At 40.1% G+C, this 20350-nt stretch overlaps 2 protein-coding genes across 2 annotated transcripts; one reads left to right on the top strand and one right to left on the bottom strand.

The window, feature by feature from the left end:
• Window positions 1-2388: 2388 nt before the first annotated feature.
• LOC109472558 lies at window positions 2389-3743 on the bottom strand. Its single transcript, XM_019772341.1, has 2 exons — window positions 3179-3743; window positions 2389-2773 (listed from the first exon to the last, which is right to left on the bottom strand). Exons 1-2 carry the CDS (start codon window positions 3325-3327, stop codon window positions 2389-2391), a joined length of 534 nt encoding a protein of 177 aa, XP_019627900.1. The 5' UTR covers window positions 3328-3743.
• Window positions 3744-7405: 3662 nt separating this feature from the next.
• LOC109472642 (ATP-dependent RNA helicase DDX19B-like) lies at window positions 7406-18718 on the top strand. The gene is made up of 12 exons (XM_019772475.1): window positions 7406-7545; window positions 8682-8838; window positions 9156-9294; window positions 9653-9745; window positions 9882-9984; window positions 10369-10483; window positions 10779-10956; window positions 12002-12074; window positions 14353-14517; window positions 15250-15412; window positions 15941-16132; window positions 16780-18718. Exons 1-12 carry the CDS (start codon window positions 7483-7485, stop codon window positions 16848-16850), a joined length of 1512 nt encoding a protein of 503 aa, XP_019628034.1. The 5' UTR covers window positions 7406-7482; the 3' UTR covers window positions 16851-18718.
• Window positions 18719-20350: the final 1632 nt, after the last annotated feature.

The raw sequence follows: 20350 nt of genomic DNA, 5'->3' as shown, positions 1-20350 counted from the left end.
TTGGCTAGGAATTGAAAACGTAATTACAATCTGCTCTGCATACGTTTTCTTTAGAACAAAGGTTTGGAACGGGATATTAAACCGCTTTGATTTGTCCGATTCTCGAGAAAAATTTCATACAACGATTGCTTTCTACATATCATAGTAGTGATTGCCCAGAGATGTTTCCTGTAGCTATAAAAAAATTCATGAAATCCTCAGAAAAACAAAATGGTATTTAGGTCGCAAAGTGCAATAATGTACTCAAACCATGTTAATATGAATGTACGTACGCAAACCACGTCTGAACGGACTCACTCACCTTACTCTCCAAGCAGAGGTGAGAGGGAGAGAACGTAGGATATTCCGACATGGCTAGCTAAGGGAGGCACATTTCCCTCTCACCTCTGCCTTTTTTACTCACCTCACCTATCTAGACTGGGCTTTTTTGGGACTGGGGGGAGGGGCTCATTCGCCTCCCCCTCAGAACTCGAGAACCGGTATATCATAATGTAGGGGTCACAAGAACAATCTATTCTTAAAGAGGGGAGGCATTTTTATTAGGTATTGGACAGGTCTGTGTGTGTGGGAGGAGGACAGGTCCATTTCTGCGATGTGGTGAAGCCATTCGCTGATTTGCTCCCGAGCAAATGTCGGCCTTTCTAGTTCTTGATTCAGGTTTTTGTGCTCCCATTGTGGCAGCTAGCTAGGCTTTCGTCATGTTTAACCTTATAATCTATATAAACATTGACTACTAAGTAGCTAAAGCAATGTATATTTTTGTACTGTGGCACCTACGTTTAAATTTGTCTGTGTAATAACCAATGTAATAACCGTTCTAATCTGAGCATAGACACACCAGTGATATGAAAACAAGACCGGTTGTATGATGTCTGTTTGTTTGTTTGTTTGTTTGTTTGGCCAGACAAAGCATGTCGCACATTTCCAAACGGTACAGTCAGATTGATATTAGAAACTGGTTGTACCAGTCAGTCCAGTAATGTTGTATCTGTGTCAATATTTGTTTTGAGCTCCATAGAAACGCTGTGTGTCGGGAAAACTCATTTGTATCAAGAATGTTACATTTTATTAGAAAGTAGAAATGGATACAGGATCAAACGGTTACTGGCAACGATATATAGTTCTTAATGCAGTTTGAGAAACGTGCCTTCATCTGGAAGACAGTACTATTTGCTCTGTATATTTACGCAAAAGTGATATTTTGTAGTTTTATTTTAACACTTATATCTGTTAATAAAAACATAGTATTTATACCACCACTGTTCATATACATTTGGTCACTTTCTTTAAACTCATTATTACGTATTCGACTAAAAATATGATTACATATAAGTGCTTTGGAATAATATGTATAATGGACTTACAGTTTAGAATATAACAATGCTATACAACAACGTCAACATGTAACGTTTTGAATGACGTTGTGGTTCCTGGTTACAACCCTTTCCACTACAGGCTGCGACCGCTGAGCGATCGACTTTTCAAGATTGCTCAAAGCATTTTTTTAGACAGGAAGCACTTTTCGTGTGTTGTGTTGTGTTGTCTTCAAAATCGTGCTTTTGCTTCGTGCATCATATCTAATTATAACATCAAGGGTCACAAAAATTTAATTTTGGTAGCTGTATGTTTGCTCAGCCATCGCCGTCTAGTGGTAAGGCCATGTTGATCTGATTATATGGATGGCATTCGAGCGCGCATGAAATTAAAAAAAAGGTTTTGAGCCACTGTAAATCGTACAAAATAGCCGCAAATTGAGCAAATATATGCCGTACATTGAGAAAAATATTGGAAAACGATACTTATGTCGCTGAATGCCAAAATCCATTCCAAAGGACAAGAAGAAAATGTGAAGGAATGAAAATATACTAGTAGTCTATTATTCACCATGCCATTAAAATATTACTCTATGTGTTTGATCATTTGTTCATCCTTCATGACCATAATTTCATAATGAAGGCCACTTTTTTTATTCGCACGCTCGCATCAGTTTTGAGGTTCCCATCGATGTCATCCATATAATTAAATCAACATGGCCTAGGGGAGGGAGGGGATTAATCAGTATATATGTATACGCTTTATAGTGAAAAGGTGGCTTATTAGCTATAACATATATATATACTCAGATAAGGCCACGCGTTGCACTACATGTCAATGAAACCCGTTAAACTATGTAATAATATTCTCCAAAACAGTTACTCAAGCAACTGGGCATGCATGATTTTCAATTTTTTTCAAAAATCATAATCCATGGCCAGTTGCTTGATTTGTATTTTGGCGTATCTTATTATTACCTGGATGTCTAACCTTCACCGACGTATGTAAATATTCTAGATCTTTTGATCTTTAATATATGATGTCATTAGCTTCGCAAAATTGAAAGGTAACGTATTAAATTTCGTCAGCGCTAGCGTACAACACATCCTGACTTGACGAAGCTCCTAAATCCCCCGAACTTTCGTACAAAACGTTTTCCACTTCCCCAGATTCTTTCTTATTCGGTTTCGCGTAAAGATCCTCGACATTTCGTGGCGTCTTCGCCTTGTTCTTGTCCGGTTTGCTGTACACAGGTACCTGCCGATCCGGGCCTGACGCCACGTTAGGCTGACCAATGGCGGAGTAGCTACAGGTTGCCCCTGACAACGCCAGCTGGACCCCGCCCTCCTCCTCCTCCCGTATGGTGTCGTACGTCGGCTCTGGGTCTGTGGTGACGTCAGTTGTGACGTCAGTGATGGCTTTAGGAGATGATGCACTTGGCGGAACTGGCGTGGGGTTTCTAAAATGCAAGTCGGAACAGCAAAAAACAGTCGTATAATATGTGGATGGAAAATTATTAAATTCCTTATATTTGACCACGCTTGGGAAAATTGCTAACGTTTTATATTTAAAACACATATCCCAAGCATATAATGATTTTCCAGTTAAACAATGGCATTTTGCAATAAAGTGGCTTGTCTGTGTGTTTTATCGCAAATTATTCATTCAGTCTTGAAACAACCACGCATTGATATAGCGCATATTAATTATTGGAATGAGTTACATGAAGAAATTGCAATGTACATGTACAACAAGACGTAATTTAGTACTCGTACATGGCTAGAAAGATTTTATACCATTTTGATTGATTTCAGTGCAAGGAACTTTTAGTTTTTTGTTTGAAGTTCATAAAGCATATGCGTACCTGCGCCTTCTCATGACTATGACGGCCGTTACTATGATAGCTGTCAGTACCAGCACATTCACACCAACTGCAACTCCGATGGTGACAGGCAGCGTCCTACCGCCACGTTGCGCTTCTACCGTATTAAAAGACGTAATAAAACTCTGCATACAAATGTCTGCATTAGCCAAAATAGAGGATTCTCTATCTATTTGATAAAAGCAATGTTTCTTCTAAGTTGAAATACTCCATATGAAAATGAAGTGCTACAAATTCTCATCTCCATAATATTCATCATTTGTACTTCTGAATTACAGGTTACGACCTATGACGTTGTTCCTATTCTAGGATAGTTTTGATGCATTTTTTTCTGCTTTGAAATCCTAGCTAAATACATGTGTACCTGTATATGTATACTTACTTGCCAGTCTAACCCCGGTTGTTCGACCCATAGATACGCGAGGCTCTGTTGTCATGGTCTGGATGCTTTTAGTTACCGCGGCCGCTGAACTCGTACTTTTAACTGTTTTCGTATTCGATTGAAAAGGGCGGCTTGTTGAAAGAGTGGTTATACCACCCGTGCCTGGAGCTGCAGAAAATATGTTTATCAAATACGATATGCATATCGGTGATTGGGACTAAAGTTGATTAGAATACTGTGCGTGCAAAAAAGACACACGTAAACTTTAGGAGACTCATAAACTGCATAAGGCTAAGGAGCGTGCTGCATTGCAAGCTATCCATGAGAGCAGCAATCAAATAAGACACCATATGCATCTGGTAGTAATTCAATGGTAGGTATTTAGCGAATAATGTTTGTACAGTGATTCTCCAGCTTACCTACAATGACAGTGCCACTCTGTTGAACACCATCCATTGCGTCTGATACAGATGGCTCAAATGTCTGTCCAGGCACGGATGTTGCAGTTGCGGAACTTGTGGCAGGTTGAGATGTGGAGGTGTTGGCTCTAGGGAGAGCTGTGGACGTTACCTTGCTGACTGGTGTTGTATCTATGGTTTGATCGAATCCAATTGAGTATAAATTAGACCATAGATTTCCTTTGTGCCATTCTAATTAATAAGTGGGGCTGTAAGTCTGCACCATGTACATGTAAATCCATTATATACATAATATACATCATCAGTTGGATTCGTTTTGTTTGTTTAATGTATATGGATGTACTTTTCCAATTAATGTGCCTAGGTTACTTTGAACCTTTCGTCTTATATTTGGTTAATTTGTTAAACTATGTTTGATCTATATGCACGTCCAAGTAGGACGAACTCGTAGTTACCACTTTGGCAGATGTACGAAACTCTCAAGAACTGAGTGGTTGTTGTAGCGCAGCTACTCAGGGATGAAGTTGTCATTCTGGGAAATGACCCTGTACAAACCGACTTTTGATTACAAAAGTCTTTGACGTACTGCGTAGCGTTCCAGGTCCGACAACAGTTTATATTTTGACAGTCCATATCGCAGGGCGGACAAGAACAAGATTTCCCGTAAGTTGCAGAGATGACGAAAATGGTACCGGTTTGAGAAGTCCCTTCACAGCTGATAGTCTCTGTGCCATACCAAGGGCAAAACCATGCTGCAAACATCAAAATGAAGCAAACATCAAACTTAGTACCAGAGAAGGAGGAAGCATTTTGTAAGTGCGTGACGCACAGACTCCGATTTACTTTATAAGTCTTACATTTATTACCTCCATGAACAAGAATTCTGAGATTTCATACCTCCATGAAATATTTGAGTCTTCGTAAATGTTTTTATTTGTCTCATTGACAATGGAAATAAGGTCATAATTAGCATAATCTAGTTTAATTTATGGTTTTGTAAATTCAAATGACAACATTTTTATATTGTAAAATCCCTCTACTTTGTCATACTTCATTTCAACATGTCCTCATTAATTATGCATATGATCTCCACATTAACATAATATATGCATAGTGGTGTTAACCTTTAAGTAACTTACACATGTCACCAGGTATAAGGTTCCGGGTCGGAGTTTTCCAAATAGTGCGCAGTAAATCGCCGGATCTGCGAGGTTATCACGCTAGGTTTGGCTCCCCATAGCTCGGCGATCGCTGTAGATTTTCAACTAGGTTTTGAATTGATCAAAAAGCCTTGGGATTGTAGTGTTTTTCGGCGCGGTGAAGTTGGACGGCCAGCGAAGCGTTTTTGGTATCAGTCCGCGAGCAAGGGTGATGCGGTTTGTCGCCTGATGACCCAAATAGCTGCGTTCTATGTGGAATTTCTAGGGGTTCGCGTCACCGGATTTTGCGAAAAACTTATCGCAACAACCTATATTTTTTTTCGGTTTTTCAGAAACAGAAAGTAGTAAGCTATTTCAGCATATAAGCTGTTAGCCTGGGAAAATTCGTTTTTTCCAAGCAGGTCCGTTGAAAAAACTGCAAAAAAACTACATTTTTCGTATCCAAAATTTACGTTTAACTACAGTTTCTACCCAAATTATAGAGTCGACGGACAATAACCAAAATTGTATCGGAAGCCGGCTGGAAACCTCCGTTGACTGATGTAATGAGATTTCCCGGCGTACTTTTTTTGGCGGAGTTATAGCCCTTCGGTCTGAGGGTGTCCGCCGGATCCAAAATCGTGAAAAAAACTCCGGTCCGAGACCATAAAGTCCCATCATTCACCAATAAGGAGTCACAGAATTTTCCCATTAATTATGCAAATTAGGTCATCATTTGCATAATTGGTATCTATTGATGTTCTGCCTGCCACATATTAAATAGATTACATGTATAAAAGTACTATAATATTATATAAAACACTGTAATTATAGCATTTTCTCATTAATTATGCAAATTAGGTCCTCATTTGCATAATTCGCATTTAATTATGTACAGCTCTCTCTCAGTAACCTACACACCAAAAATGATGAAAATACGTTGTTCCTATCTGGACTTACTGGCTTTTAAAGATTTCGCCAGAAAGTACCAGAAACAAGCTGCTAGGGGGACCAAACTCACACCACTTATTCCTGACAGAATAAGCTATCTGTCACCCAAAAGTCAAGACCATAGCATGTTCAAAACAAAAGATACAAAAACCGGAAGTTCTGCTGCAGTACCAAGGTCATCCACCAGGAGGCCCATATTTGACCTTGACCTTCGGCTTCCTAAGACTTACCAACATACCAAATATCATCACAATCTATAAAGGCGTTATGAAGTTATGCTGACTACAAATGTGCGGAAACACAAACACACACACACAGACAGACACACACACACACAGACGCGCCAAAAACAATACCTCCATTTTTCATGGAGGTAGAAATGGAGGTATTGTTTTTGGCGTGTCTGTCTGTGTGTGTGTGTGTCTGAGGTATTATTTCATGGAGGTATTAAATCTCAGAATTCTTGTTAGGTTTATTTTATACAGATATTCGATGCATTCGATGAAATTACGACAATCGTGATCAATGAGAACTATTGTTAATATGTTATGTACCCACCCCCACACACACGCACGTCACGCACGTCCCAAGCCTTACTTTGCCAATATGATCGTATACAGATTGTATACATATGCACATATATGATGTTTTAACTTCAAAGTCGATCTAACTGCACATTTTTCATTTGAAGAAAACGGGAACAAACCTTGTTTTTCTGTGAAGGACAGGCAGGCATTCACCGAAGACAGAACTACTGTCGCCACCGACAGGTATGTTTTCAACATCGTGGTAAATTAAAGTATCGATGATCTCAGATGTCCATAAAGTCACAGTCACAGCGGACAACCCAAGTGCAATATCAGCGGATCCAAATATCGGATTATACGATAAGATTTCGTGCCCACGAAACGCGAAGATCAAAATCACAGCCAGTAGGTTGACTTTGTTTCCTCATGGAACTTCCGTGTTGTTTCTTATTGCCGCTTGGGTGCGCAGAACAAGTCGAGTCGGTTACATCATAGACGGTCATCTAGGGTCAGGTGTTTGCCACGTCACCTAAGTGTTCGCTAGCTGCTCAAAAGATATTTCACATAGTGAGCATTTAAAACAGAACATTTTCGGTACTGTTGCCGTCTGTTTTAAAACTCTGGATCACTGATCATGTCTGTTCTGTTTTGGATGCGTCCATGTCCTGAAGTTGGGGTCAACAGTCAGCACTGCTACCTAGCGACTTCTGAGCGAAATGCAGGAAGTTTCATATCCGCCGTCATAACACTCCAAGCGCATGCGCGAGTCGAGAACTCTGGGACAGCCGCTTTCGAGTGAAGTGCGAACTCACACTTATCCAGAAAAAGTCCACGTTTTCCTCAGTTTTTGGCGAATTTCTCTGATAATATGGCGGACGACGCTTGGGCTCAAGCCGCGGACTCACAGGAGAGCAGCCAGCTGACGGAAAAGGTGAAGAAACGCGCGTTACGAGGCAGTAGGCCGGCGGGAAAAGTACGGCTTGGTTGCCGCGCGTGGTTAGAAAGAAGGTGGGGAGGGGGGCACCGGCCACGGAATGACTCTCGCGACCAAAATGCGCCCTAGAACTAACTCTCGTATGGCTTTGAAACGCCACTAACTTCAGATCTGCCTGCTTTAAACATCGTTGCATGTGGTATGATCTGTTTACCATGATTTTGTAGCATCTTTACGTCTTTTTACTGTAATTACTTTCATGTGGAATCCCCTTTCCTTGCCTTGGCGTTCCTAGCAGAAGCACAAAGACTCCAGGGATTTCAAGTGATTTTAAGGAAAACCCTGAGTCAAAAAATTCTGGCTAGGGGGCAGAAAAAATTCCGACACAGTCCAAAGACGTCCATGTGGGGTTGAGGTTCTTTGTTTTATGCCATTTGTCCTTTGTCTTGCATCAGTCTTGCCTAACACATGGACAGGACAGAATCACAGATTATTAGCATGTCAAAGGACCAATCACCTTGTTGTTTTTATTTATTATGTATAGCATATCCATGAAATAGTCATAACTTTGGGTCTTAAGAAAGGTCTACATACCAGCTCAGTGCTAAAATTGATAAGCTACATACAGTCTGAGCCGTAATGCGCTTGTTGTTGACAGGTGTTTTTTTACAAAAGTGAATGTTCAATTATAAGCTAAGCTCAATTTGTGACTCTCTTGAAGAATTCACACTGATAGCTTTATATCATTCTATTCGTACACATGAAAAATAGAACCCCCATCTTGTACTAACTTGTAAGTTGTAGGTTACTGTAAGCACTAAGCGGCTAAGCACTGTGGTAGAGTAGTGTTCCTTTATTGAAAAGAGGGCTAAATGACTCATCAATATCAAGTCAGGCATCATGCTCAGCTGCATTTGTAAAACACTGACTTGTCTCGTCATCACTTTACCAGCAATATGATGGTAGTAACACTCAAGTAACTGAGACCATCTCTTCTCCACTTCCCAGTTGAATGATGTTAAGATAGACCCTGAGAAGAAGACACCAGAAGTATGATGTAGTTCACTACTTTACCAGCTATGTTATTAGATGTCAGATCTAACAGTAACAGATCGTGTCCTTCCCCTCCCCAGTTGAAGGATGTAAAGATAGACCCTGAGAAGAAGACACCAGAAGCAGCAGCAGGAGGATCAGGAGACGGGGATGACAAGGCAGCGGGGAGTTCCACCTCAGGGGCGGGGAGTTCTGCAGAGGCTAACGGGGAGAAACCTGAAGATGGCGACGAAAAGGGTTTGTTAATAGTTTACTGTTGAAAAAGACAGTCCTTCAATCATGCCTATATATACAGCTTATCATGTGTTCCGTGTCCCTTGTTTGTACCCCAGGGCTCTAGCCACATCAGTTTTTCTGTCAATTACCGGAACTTTGTTCCATCTGTACATATTTGTGTCAATTGAGATTTCAAGCTGTTCTTGTTGTTAGAGAATAACTTCTGTAGGTTAGAGATAGTCTGGCTGCTTTTGGAAGAAGTTTGGAAGAAGCCTTCCCTGTCCACCTTTTCCCTTTGTACCAGTTTCTAAAAGAAAAAATGATTCTTCCTTCTACAGCTCCCAGTCCTGAGGAGGTGTCGTTCCTTAGGAAAGTCTTACGAGAACGTCTTGTGCAGAATAAAAACGAGGTGGAGATCATGCAGAAGGACCCCAACTCTCCGCTTTACTCTGTCAAGAGCTTTGAGGAACTCAACCTGTGAGTACAGGTTTTGTTATGAATACAAAATAGTGTTTACTTGAAAAGATTGATAGGATTTTCAAGTATCAGCATTTTAGAGCACTTAAATACCAAGTTGCTGACTTTAAAAAAGTTAATATCTGTGATTACCTGCAAAAAATTGCTATTGCGAGGTTTAATAGTATTCAGGTGGTTTGTGGTTAATTGTATGTTCAGTGGAAGGAAATGTTCTTAAGAGTTGAGATCTTGTTGTATGGTACAGTGTAATATGTTAATAGACTTAAAGTAAGCATATAGCTGAAAGAGCTATATGCAACCTTGCTTACTTACTATAAGATGAAGTGTTTTGTCCTGAGTTGTATTGTATTTCCCCCAGTCCCCCTGACCTGCTGATGGGAGTGTACCACATGGGGTTCAACGCTCCCTCCAAGATCCAGGAGACAGCCCTGCCCATGTTACTGGCAGATGAGTAAGTGTTCTTTTTGTTTATCCTGGAGTGCAAGCCTTTTGTCATGTTTAGAGGAACAAATATTGTCAAATGCTGTACTGTAATACAGTATTTTTTTTACATTTGTTAACCATTGTTTTGCCCCCCTCCCCTACAGTAAAACCAACATGATCGCCCAGTCCCAGAGTGGTACAGGAAAGACAGCTGCCTTTGTCCTGACCATGCTCAGTAGAATTGACACCAAGAAACCTTACCCTCAGGTATGACAAGGTTCCGGATCCTTGAAACTTATAGGACTTTATTTTATGTTTACCTCAGCAGAAGGAAAACGTATATTGTTTTCTCTCCATTTCTTCTTCTCCAAATGTTCTCAGAGTCAAAACAAATAAGGTAAATGATCTGGACCAGGCGACTGTCTCCATGGTAACTGGTGCTGTAGCAGACACCCTGTGGTGTTGGATTACATTATGTAGCAAGTAGCAGGACAGAGTTGGACTTGTGTCACCGTACATCTATGAATGTGTTTGACTTTGAGTAAGAATAAACATTTATTTGTTAGGGGAAGGTTAACATTATGCAGAATGCTGAAATGGTTGTTAAAAAGTGCTGTTGTTTACAGTCTTTGTTGTTGTTTTTGTGTCCAGGCGTTGTGTCTGGCGCCGACCATGGAGCTGGCCCTGCAGATTGGCCAGGTGGTGGAACAGATGGGGAAGTACATGGAGGGGTTAAAGGTCGCATACGGGGTCAGAGGAAACAAGGGTGAGTTTTTACAAAATTTTACAGATGCATCTCATAAAAATGAATTTATTAGCATTTTAGCAGATATACAGGCTGATGATATTTGTTCCTTTAGTTAATGTTTGTTGTTTCCTCTAGTCATGTTTTTTTTAAGCTGTTGTTTTGTTGACATGCTTTATTGTATGTTCCAATTGCATGGTCACAGAAGCTGACTGATCACATCAGTGTCACCTCCAAGATAGTGTTGGACTGGTCTCTGAAGCTGTGGGTGTGTTTATGATTGTTGTTTTGTTGACATGTTTGTTGTTTGTTCCAGTTGCACGTGGACAGAAGCTGAATGACCACATCATCATCGGCACCCCCGGCACAGTGTTGGACTGGTCCCTGAAGCTGCGTGTTCTGGAGCTGAAGAAGGTGGAGGTGTTTGTACTGGACGAGGCTGACGTCATGATCGCTACACAGGGACATCAGGACCAGAGCATCAGAATACACAAGTACACAGGATTTACTATTATAACATTCACACACACAGGGACATCAGGAACAGAGCATCAGAATACACAAGTACACAGGACTTACTATTATAACATTCACACACACAGGGACATCAGGACCAGAGCATCAGAGTACACAAGTACACAGGACTTACTATTATAACATACATGTACACACACACACACACAGGGACATCAGGACCAGAGCATCAGAATACACAAGTATTTATCATTATAACTCTGAATTACACACACACACACACACACAAACACACAGTGTGACACACAAACATACACGCACACATACAGACAGGCTGCCCCAACAGCTGACGACTGATTGAGTGAGGGGGATCCAGTTTAGTGAAGCTTCATGGCAACTCCACACAAACGTACACACAAATTTGCAAATCAAATCTTTCCTAAGGACATGAAATACCACCTACCACTTAAACTGGTTGAAGTAGGCCTCACTGTTCTTCCTTGTAATAGTCAGAATAAGTTTTCTTAGACTTGGTGAGTTGCATGTGATGATACCTTACTCATGTGAGTCTACTCCCCCAGCCGTGTGCCTCCGCCTGGCTAACTTGTCTGAATCTTGGGGGGAGACTCCAGCACAGCTCTCCCCCTGTAAGGGCAGACACACAGGAAAACTGTCGCTTTGGGTCGCGTGGTCGGGAGCCATCGCCTCGCGATAAAGGACGGACAGGACATCTGCGATCGGGTCGGTTAAAGCCGGGTGGTAGGCTGGCTGGGATTGGTGGGTGGTCATGTGATCAGTTCTTTAGTAATCTGATGTTTCTCACCAAGTCAGTAATATTTGTATTTTAGTATTTTTCCAAAATAAAAGATCGAAATTTGAAGTAGAATTTAACAAAAAGCAAGTCTTATTTACCCCATCCTCAAAAAGAACTATCATTGCAATTGAGGAATTCTCACTTTATCAAGTTTATGTGGTATGTGAGAGAATTCCATTCCTATGTGTTTATCCAAACCTAAGTCATTGCAAGCTTTTCTAATTTCTTTATCATTTGTGTCATTGCCATAGAAACCTGAGTAGGTCCTGTCAGATGCTGCTGTTCTCTGCGACCTATGATGACCCCGTCATGGCATTCGCACAGGTGGGTCAATGTTTTGCCGCCAATTTACTTCAGTAGTTACAAGGTTCAAGCCCCTGGAAATCTTTAAGTCCCAACCAAATTAAGTTTTAAAGACCAGGGGTTAAAATACTTTTTTTTTCCAGGTTGCCCGGGCGGCAACCTGGGTCAAAAGCCAGGTTGCCCCATCAGGATTTCAGGTTGCCCCATTTCAAAGGAACTGGATGCTTCAAATCTGCTACCCAATTTCCATTATCCTTTCTTTTTATCAATTAATAGGTTTGTTTATCAAGTAGCAAACACAACAGCTGTCAAACATCATCGTTTATTCAAAAATGCTACCTTCACATCTCCGACTCTGAGCCGGAAGAACTGCTGGTTTCATCATCTGCCTCGTCCTGCCTGGGCCTTCTTCCAAAAACACCTAGAGCTCTCTCAATATGACCGATCCACCTACTAAGGATGTGGACCTTAACCCATGTTGAGGTTCAGGTCCGGACCAGAGGTTTAGGTTCAGGTCCGGACCTTATGATTCCGGACCTAAACCCATGGCAATGCAGTCATATCACTCGAGCAACTTGGCTAAATTATTAAAGATGAAAACTCTTTAATAAATACTTCTATCAAAGAGTCAAAGACAGAAAGATTGAACTTAACTCAAACTTGTCTTGTGTTATTCACTGGTAAGTTCTGATACAGCCGTGCAACTACTGAGTACTGTTAGCACCCTTAATTTTGAAAAAAATTGGGCATAGGTTCCCCGGATGACCCCTAACCGGGGGCCAACGGTGCTTCCACAAGTTCAACAAGTGAAAAATACACAATGTATTTACTACCTGGAACTTGGAGCAAATATTCCCTAGGGGCAACATTAATCTTAATAAACTAATTTAAAACCAAATATAACTAAGCTAGTATTTAGTAACCTAATCATATCCCAAACAAAATCACATATTGACACAGCTGAACAAATAAAAATGTGATTATGTCTATAGACTCCTACTCAAAAACAATTTTTGGGAGACACTCGGACCGCCTGGTAGGCAGGGTCATATTAATCTCTAATGTCTAATATACGTCAAGTCCTTCACAGCATCCAACCGCACATTCTAAGATACAACTATTATATTCTGAAGCTAGAAACCAATAAATTTGAAAAATTTCACAGTAATGTTTGAAAATTAACCTTCTGAAAATATGAATTTTTATTTCTGTTGTTGCCGAAAAATAATTTCATGCGTTTAAAGTATCGTTTTAGCACATTGCAATGTCCTGTACGTTTAGATGCTAACTTGACCTTTGACCACTTTTGTTGTCAACATGTGTCGGCCATGTCGGCCATTATTTCTCAGTCTTTCGAGCTGTTTTTTTTTCGACAAATTTCAACCGTTTTAAACATTTCACGGCCTCAAAAACTCATAAAACGGGGAAACTATGGTATAGTTGTTATTTTCATGCGTAACATTTCTTCTGAGGATGGATTATTTTTCCGCGGAACCGCCGAGAACTTCACGCGCACAGCCGGCAGGATAGCGGCTCGATCCACGCCGCTCGGCCGAAGAAAATACGAATGACGAACACATTTATCGGGGAAATATTGGAATTAAATCCCTACGCGCACGTGCTCAGGGAGGCGAAACGCCAAATTATCAACATCCGCTGTTATTTGAGTAGAGGGACTGCTCACGTGCAGGCCGGCAGGCCGAGGCGGGATGTTATCAGGCGGGACCGCGGCACTGTTTATTTCAGAAGCCGCTGGCCGTAAACCCAGCCGCTGTAAAAATAACTTGCGCCCCGGGCAACCTGGGTTTCCGAATAAGTCTCGCACAGAAAAAATTACTTGCGCGGCGAGACTGCGAGACCGGGTATTTTAACCCCTGAAGACACATAAAATTTCAAAAATCTAACTTTATAGTGCAACAGCTATAAAAGTTATGGCAGAAATTTAGTGTTCTCGCCAGGTCTTTTAAGCATAGGGGCCCCCCGTGCTGTTATATGCTGATTTGTACCTCCATGATCTGACACCTCAATGATGAAACATTGTACAATCAGTTTTCCAACATTGAAACTATAAATGTCCTCTTACAAGTTTTACTTTGCTAAACTGTATAGAGCCATAAGTTGGATCACTATATAGAGATTGCCAAAGTAAAAAAAAAAGAAAGAATAAAAAGATGATCCCTACCTACTGATCCTAATTTTTTCAAGACTGAAACAGGAAACCCAATTTTTTTCCTATTGGCCTAACAACCTGTGGACATGAGTAAGAAACTAGATCTAACTTTATGTCCATATTCCCCAGGTGGTTGTGCCAGACCCAGTTATCATCCGGCTGCGTCGGGAAGAGGAGAGTCTGGACAACATTAAACAGTACTACGTCACGTGTGAGAACCGGGACGCTAAGTTCCGCGCTCTCTCCAACATCTACGGTGTGGTGTCTATAGGACAGTGTATGATCTTCTGTCATGTGAGTACAATAAAATAATACTCCTGTACTCCATATCAAAGAAGAAAGTTGCCTTCATTATACAGTCTTGGTGGCCATGAAGGTTGAACAAATGGCTAAAAATACAGTGTATGGTATGGAGAAAAAAGACACATTTTCATTTCGTCACATTTTTTTCTTTTCCTCTGGAATTGATTTTGGCATACAATGTAAGTATCATTTTACAATATTTTTTCATTATACGGAATATATTTGCTTATTTTACAGCCACTTTGTACAATTTACAATATGGTCGAAAACTTTTTTTGGAAAAGGGGAGAAAATTCATGCGCACACGGATGTCATCCATATAATCAAATCAACATGACCTTATAAGTAAACATTGAATTGAAAGGACTGGACTTGGTAGGTTTTACTTTTTAGAACATCGCATTTCTAGAGGGAAAGCTACCAGAGCTATAATTAATAATAAAACCCAAATGAGGAAAAAAACAGCATGGCTTGTGGATAAAATGAAGGGAAACTGACACATAACTGCTCTGCTAACAGAACTGCTGAGTTAATAAATTAATATCTGTATTTTGTAACAATCAATGATCACTGTTTACCTCCCCAGACAAGGAAAACAGCAGCGTGGCTTGCAGAGAAGATGAAGGGAGACGGACACGCAGTGGCCCTGCTGACAGGACTGTTAAGTTGATGAATCGATAACTACATTTTTGATAATCAATAATTATTGTTCATCGCGAACAGACAAGGAAAACAGCAGCATGGCTTGCGGAGAAGATGAAGGGAGACGGACATGCGGTCGCCCTGCTGACAGGAGAACTGATGGTGGAACAGAGAGTCGCTGTCATCAACCGCTTCAGGGACGGCAAGGAGAAAGTACTCATCACTACCAACCTGTGTGCCAGAGGTCAGCAACTGTTTATTACCTCCATGTGAAATGGAGGTATTGTTTTAGGTCTGTCTGTATATGTGTATGTGTGTGTGTGTGTGTGTGTGTGTGTGTGTGTTTCCACAGGCAGGTTGTAATGGATATGGATGGGTTCAGATTGTCCCATAGTGAGCAAGACATTAATCATTTCTACATCTGGTCAGTATGCACTCGCTGCTTTCACAGATGTTAGTCGTTACATGACCTCCCTAACAGCTATTGCCCTTGTGCGATATAGAAGGAGGTTGCATCAGCCAATTTGATAGTTCACAAGAGCAAATGGAGCATTCTGTTCAAGAGAGATTTTTCAACCCCTCCTTAAAAGTGGTGACTTGTAGACATCATGGTGAATGAAAAGAGGATTAAAAAAATAACATTTCGATATTATTTAACATTTCCGATAAAGGGCTGTAGGTTGTTGTATAACAGAATAGATGATATTAAATGAATCAAACAGCAGTAAAAAAGTAAAACACTCAAGGAGGCTCTTTTCATGTCTTGTTCCAGGTATCGACATAGAACAAGTCACGCTGGTGGTGAACTTTGACATCCCTGTGGACCAGTACGGGCAGCCGGACTGCGAGAACTACCTGCACCGTATCGGACGGACGGGGCGGTTTGGGAAGACCGGTCTCGCCATCAACATGGTGGACGGTCCGCGCTCCATGTCCCAGCTAGGCAAGATCCAGGACCACTTTGGTAGGTTGGACCGTGTGTTAACCTTCTTCCTGCTGCCTAACACCTTAAGCAGTACGATTTGGTGCCAAACTGATACCTTAGTATGCTAAACTTAAAGGTTAATTATAATTTCATACCACACTCCGTCTCAGCTAGGCAAGATCCAGGACCACTTTGGTAGGTTGGACCGTGTATTAACCTTCTTCCTGCTACCTAACACCATAAGCCGTATGATTTGGTGCCAAACTGATACCTTACGTCCTTAGTATGCTAAACTTAAAGGTTAAGTATAATTTCATACCACACTCCGTCTCAGCTTGGGAAAATCCAGGACGACTTTGGTAGGTTGGACTCCTTATTAACCTTCTCCCTTTTCCTAACACCATAAGCAGTACAAATTTGATGCCAAACTGCTACCTTAATATGCCAAGTCTCAGCTTGGCAAGATCCAGGACCACTTTGGTAGGTTGGAACATGTTTAACCCTTCCCTGCTGCCTAACTCCATAACATAAAAATTTGATGCCAAACTGCTACCTTACCATGCTAAAGGTTAAGTATGATTTCATCCAGAATTTTTTATATCCTACATGAATGTAAACCATTATGGTATCCTACATGTAAGTAGGTTTGAGTAAAACCCTTGTACTGTTTTTTTTTTTTCCCACAGGGAAAAAGATCGCCAAGCTGGACACAGAAGATGCAGAAGCAATTGAAACTGCAGTAGGAGAGCAGGAATAGAGAAACAAACATTGGTGTAATACCCTCCTGTCACCACTACTATAGAATAGTAAACAACTCTAGAGACAACAAATGATGTGCATTGTTGTAGATGTTCAAGTCTTCCCGTGTATAACTGAGACTAAAACTTTTTTTCTTTGCACAATGTGCAATTTACAAGTCATATTTTATATTGAAAATTGTTTGTTAAAAGCAACTGAGCTCTCTTGGAATGCTTTGCCCAAAATAGTGTTTCTTTGGCCCTGTAAGTATTCAGAGCAAGCCAAGTGGGACATTAGTGACATCTGTGACCCATGAAAAGTTTTTTTTTGTCTAAAAACTACAAACTAGGTAGGTGTTAAACTATCCAGAGTTGAATGTGCACAGACAAGTTAGATTTCTGTGTTTGTTCCTCTGTAACTCTTATCATTAGCTAACCTTTAAGCAGAATTCTGGGAGATTCAAAGAAGGAAACAGAGCAAAGCCAAAACAAAGATACTAAAAATAAAACACAGCTAGAACAAAGATATTAAAAACTTAAACACAGCCAAAACAAAGATGTGAAAGACATCCAATGCAGTTTCAAGGTGACAAACCTAGATTTTCAAAATCAACTTTCTGCTTATCGTTTAATGTAGTAAGTTAAATTAATTCAATAGTATCTCATAGCATACTGGTATCTGAAGAAAAATATGATGTTGCTGACGGAAAACGGTTGCTTGTTTGGTATTGCAGGCTGGTTCTAGATATTTATTGGTGGTACCTAAAAATAAAGGGACTCCTCACATAGCTTGTTTTGAAATTTTTTTTAAATGCGTCAAATGATTATAAAACGGTGCTTAGAAATGGCAATGTCAATATAGGACAGATTTCCTCATGCAAAATATTTTTGTTTGCTGCCCTGAAATACCATTGGATGCCTTTAATACAAAGGTACATGTAAGTCGTAATAACACCATATCATAAATAAGGTAAGGTAGTGTGCCTAAAAGTGTTTTAATTGTTTATAAGTTACAGGTTTAGTGTTGATGTAATAGATGAAAATACAAACTACTAAAATATGTGAGGACACATAGTTAATGTTATGTTGCGGGTTGAAATACTTAGTATACACATACTTAGTATTTACTTTGATTTGGTAACTGTCATATATGTTTTATACACTTTTATAAAGTGATGTTTGTTCACCAAAAGTGTCATTACCAAAAGAATATAAAAGATTATATTATTATGGAAAAAATTGTTATGCGAAAAAGATTTGTGTGAAAGTAAAAAGATGTTTGTGTAGATATTGGCATGCATGGAAAGTGAGAATAAAAACAGTATTATGTAAAAAAAGCCACTATTTGAAATATTTTGTGAAATTCCAATGCTTGTGACCTAAAAACGGGTAGATAGCCCAACTTAACTTGGTGCAATAAAATATCACATTCTGATGTTTCGATAAACTGTAAATTACGTTATCTAAATTGGTATTTTTGATAAGATCTGCTTGAAGCTGAAGCTTAAACTTTGTAAGAAAAAAAAGTGAAAGAAAAGGACTAACTTCTATAGATATCACTAGGTCTATAATATAAAGTTATAAACTTTGTTTTACTGAAGATGTTTTTTTTGCTTGGTAAACTAAAAGTATGCTGTAGCTGTACTTCTAGGAGTAACTTTGCTTTTATAGTCTTAGACTACTTGAACACTTAGACTGTCTTGTTGGTTTCTTGAAATGTATAGAAGTATGTACTAGTAACTGTAAAACACATGTACGTATAAGCAAGTGGTCAGTGGTAGTTGTGTTAAGCATAACGTTTATGTGGCTAGATACCCAATAACTAGTATAGTGTAACATGTATAGCCCATAGCTTGTTATAGGTGGAATAAAAAAAGATTTACCAGTATGCCATTGTGTTGAAATTATTATGTTTACCTTTGCTGCGGCTTTGCAGAAAGAAAACGATTGTTTTTGCTTAGTTTCCTCTCAAAACACATTATCAGTGCAGCAGCAAGTGGTCACTCATTAGAATAATTGACCACTTGGCCTTAACATTATGCAGGGGGGGATACTAGTAACGTTTGCTAACATTTGTGGTATGTTTCTTGGTTGAATAAAATTGTAATTCTTCGAGTATCATCACAATTCGATATTTGAGTAGACGGACCGAAAAAAAATTAGTATTACTTTATAGTAGTAATAGTGTACAATTTGATAATGAAGTATACAATTTAGGTTTAGCTCCATTTGAAAACGTTTCCAATGTGATAACATGCTACATGAGGAAGTATGCTACTCCCTTTTGGCTGTGTTCACCTTTACACCCAGTGATTAACATAAACATGTGCCTTATTCACCCCCACTATCGCCCGAGGCTGTTCCGTAAGCCAGACCTCCTACCGACAGGGACGCGTTTCCCCAAACACTGGGTCCAAAATCGAGGAATTACCGCTCTTTTACCGCTTCTAACGCTGTTTCAACTTCTTGGGAACAACAGGACAGGTTGGAGAATCTCTGGTACGTTCCAGTACAGTAGGAATTGTTTGTTTCTCAAAGTTGTGCTTGAAAGATTGTTGACGTAAAGGCGGGCTTCAACGTTTGTGTACGTAAGCGACTGTTTCCCCAAACACTTTTTTCAGTCTCAAATTTGCAAGCAAAATGTAGGATTTCTCTGGTCTTTGATCGTTCTAGTGGCGTTCGAACTTCCTTGGAACATCAAGTACAGGTTAGTCTTATATCCTCACGTTATGTACAGTTTTGCAGTAAATGCTTGCACCTTACAACAATGCTTATGGGAGTGTTTTAATATTGTTATGTGTGGAGGGTAGGACTGAATGACAAAATGTGTTCTGTTGTTACAGACTGTTGGCTCCAGTTAAAAAAAAATTAGACTCGTTCAACTTTTATAAGTCTGAAATTTGAAACCCAGCGTTAGTTATCAGCTCAGACTTAATTTTGTTGAATAATGCTGCGAAAGAATCTCTGATTATTTTCCGTTTTGCTCACAGTTTTTGAAAGCAAACAGTCCGCAACGGTTGATAATGAAGTTAACTTTCTATATTCAGAGCTAACTCTACCAGTGCAGGGGGCTTACCGTACCCTTGTTTGCTGACAGTAGCCACCTGCCGTTGCTATGGTAACGGCGTCAGGTGTTGTCTGCCCCGAAGCGCCGTGTGACCCTTCTCATCCGGGGTAGTGACGTCATCCTTTGTGTAGCTATGCCAGGAGATTTCTAATTATCTCCAAGCAGATGTAGGGTGAGAGATAGTTGTTGGCCTTCAACGTTGTGTCAAAAAAACGAGCTAATTAAAGACTGTTACTCCTCAAAAGAAAAAAAAAACAATAGCAGCATTCATCATAGGTGTTCTTGATTTTGGTATGTTTTAAGAGTCATCTGTTAATTTTTTTTAATTTTTATTTCAAAGATTATGCCGACTTCCTTCACCTCTGACCTGAAGATTGGATGTGATGACAACTGCATGCCTGAGGTCAGTCGTCATGGTAACAGTATCATCTGAAAATCAGTCGTCATAGCAAC

Source organism: Branchiostoma belcheri, unplaced genomic scaffold (assembly GCF_001625305.1).
Source record: "Branchiostoma belcheri isolate BF01 breed outbred unplaced genomic scaffold, Haploidv18h27 scaffold28, whole genome shotgun sequence".
Taxonomy (NCBI): domain Eukaryota; kingdom Metazoa; phylum Chordata; class Leptocardii; order Amphioxiformes; family Branchiostomatidae; genus Branchiostoma; species Branchiostoma belcheri.
The sequence above is the reverse complement of the archived record's forward strand: the minus strand, read 5'-3'. Positions and strand labels throughout refer to the sequence as shown.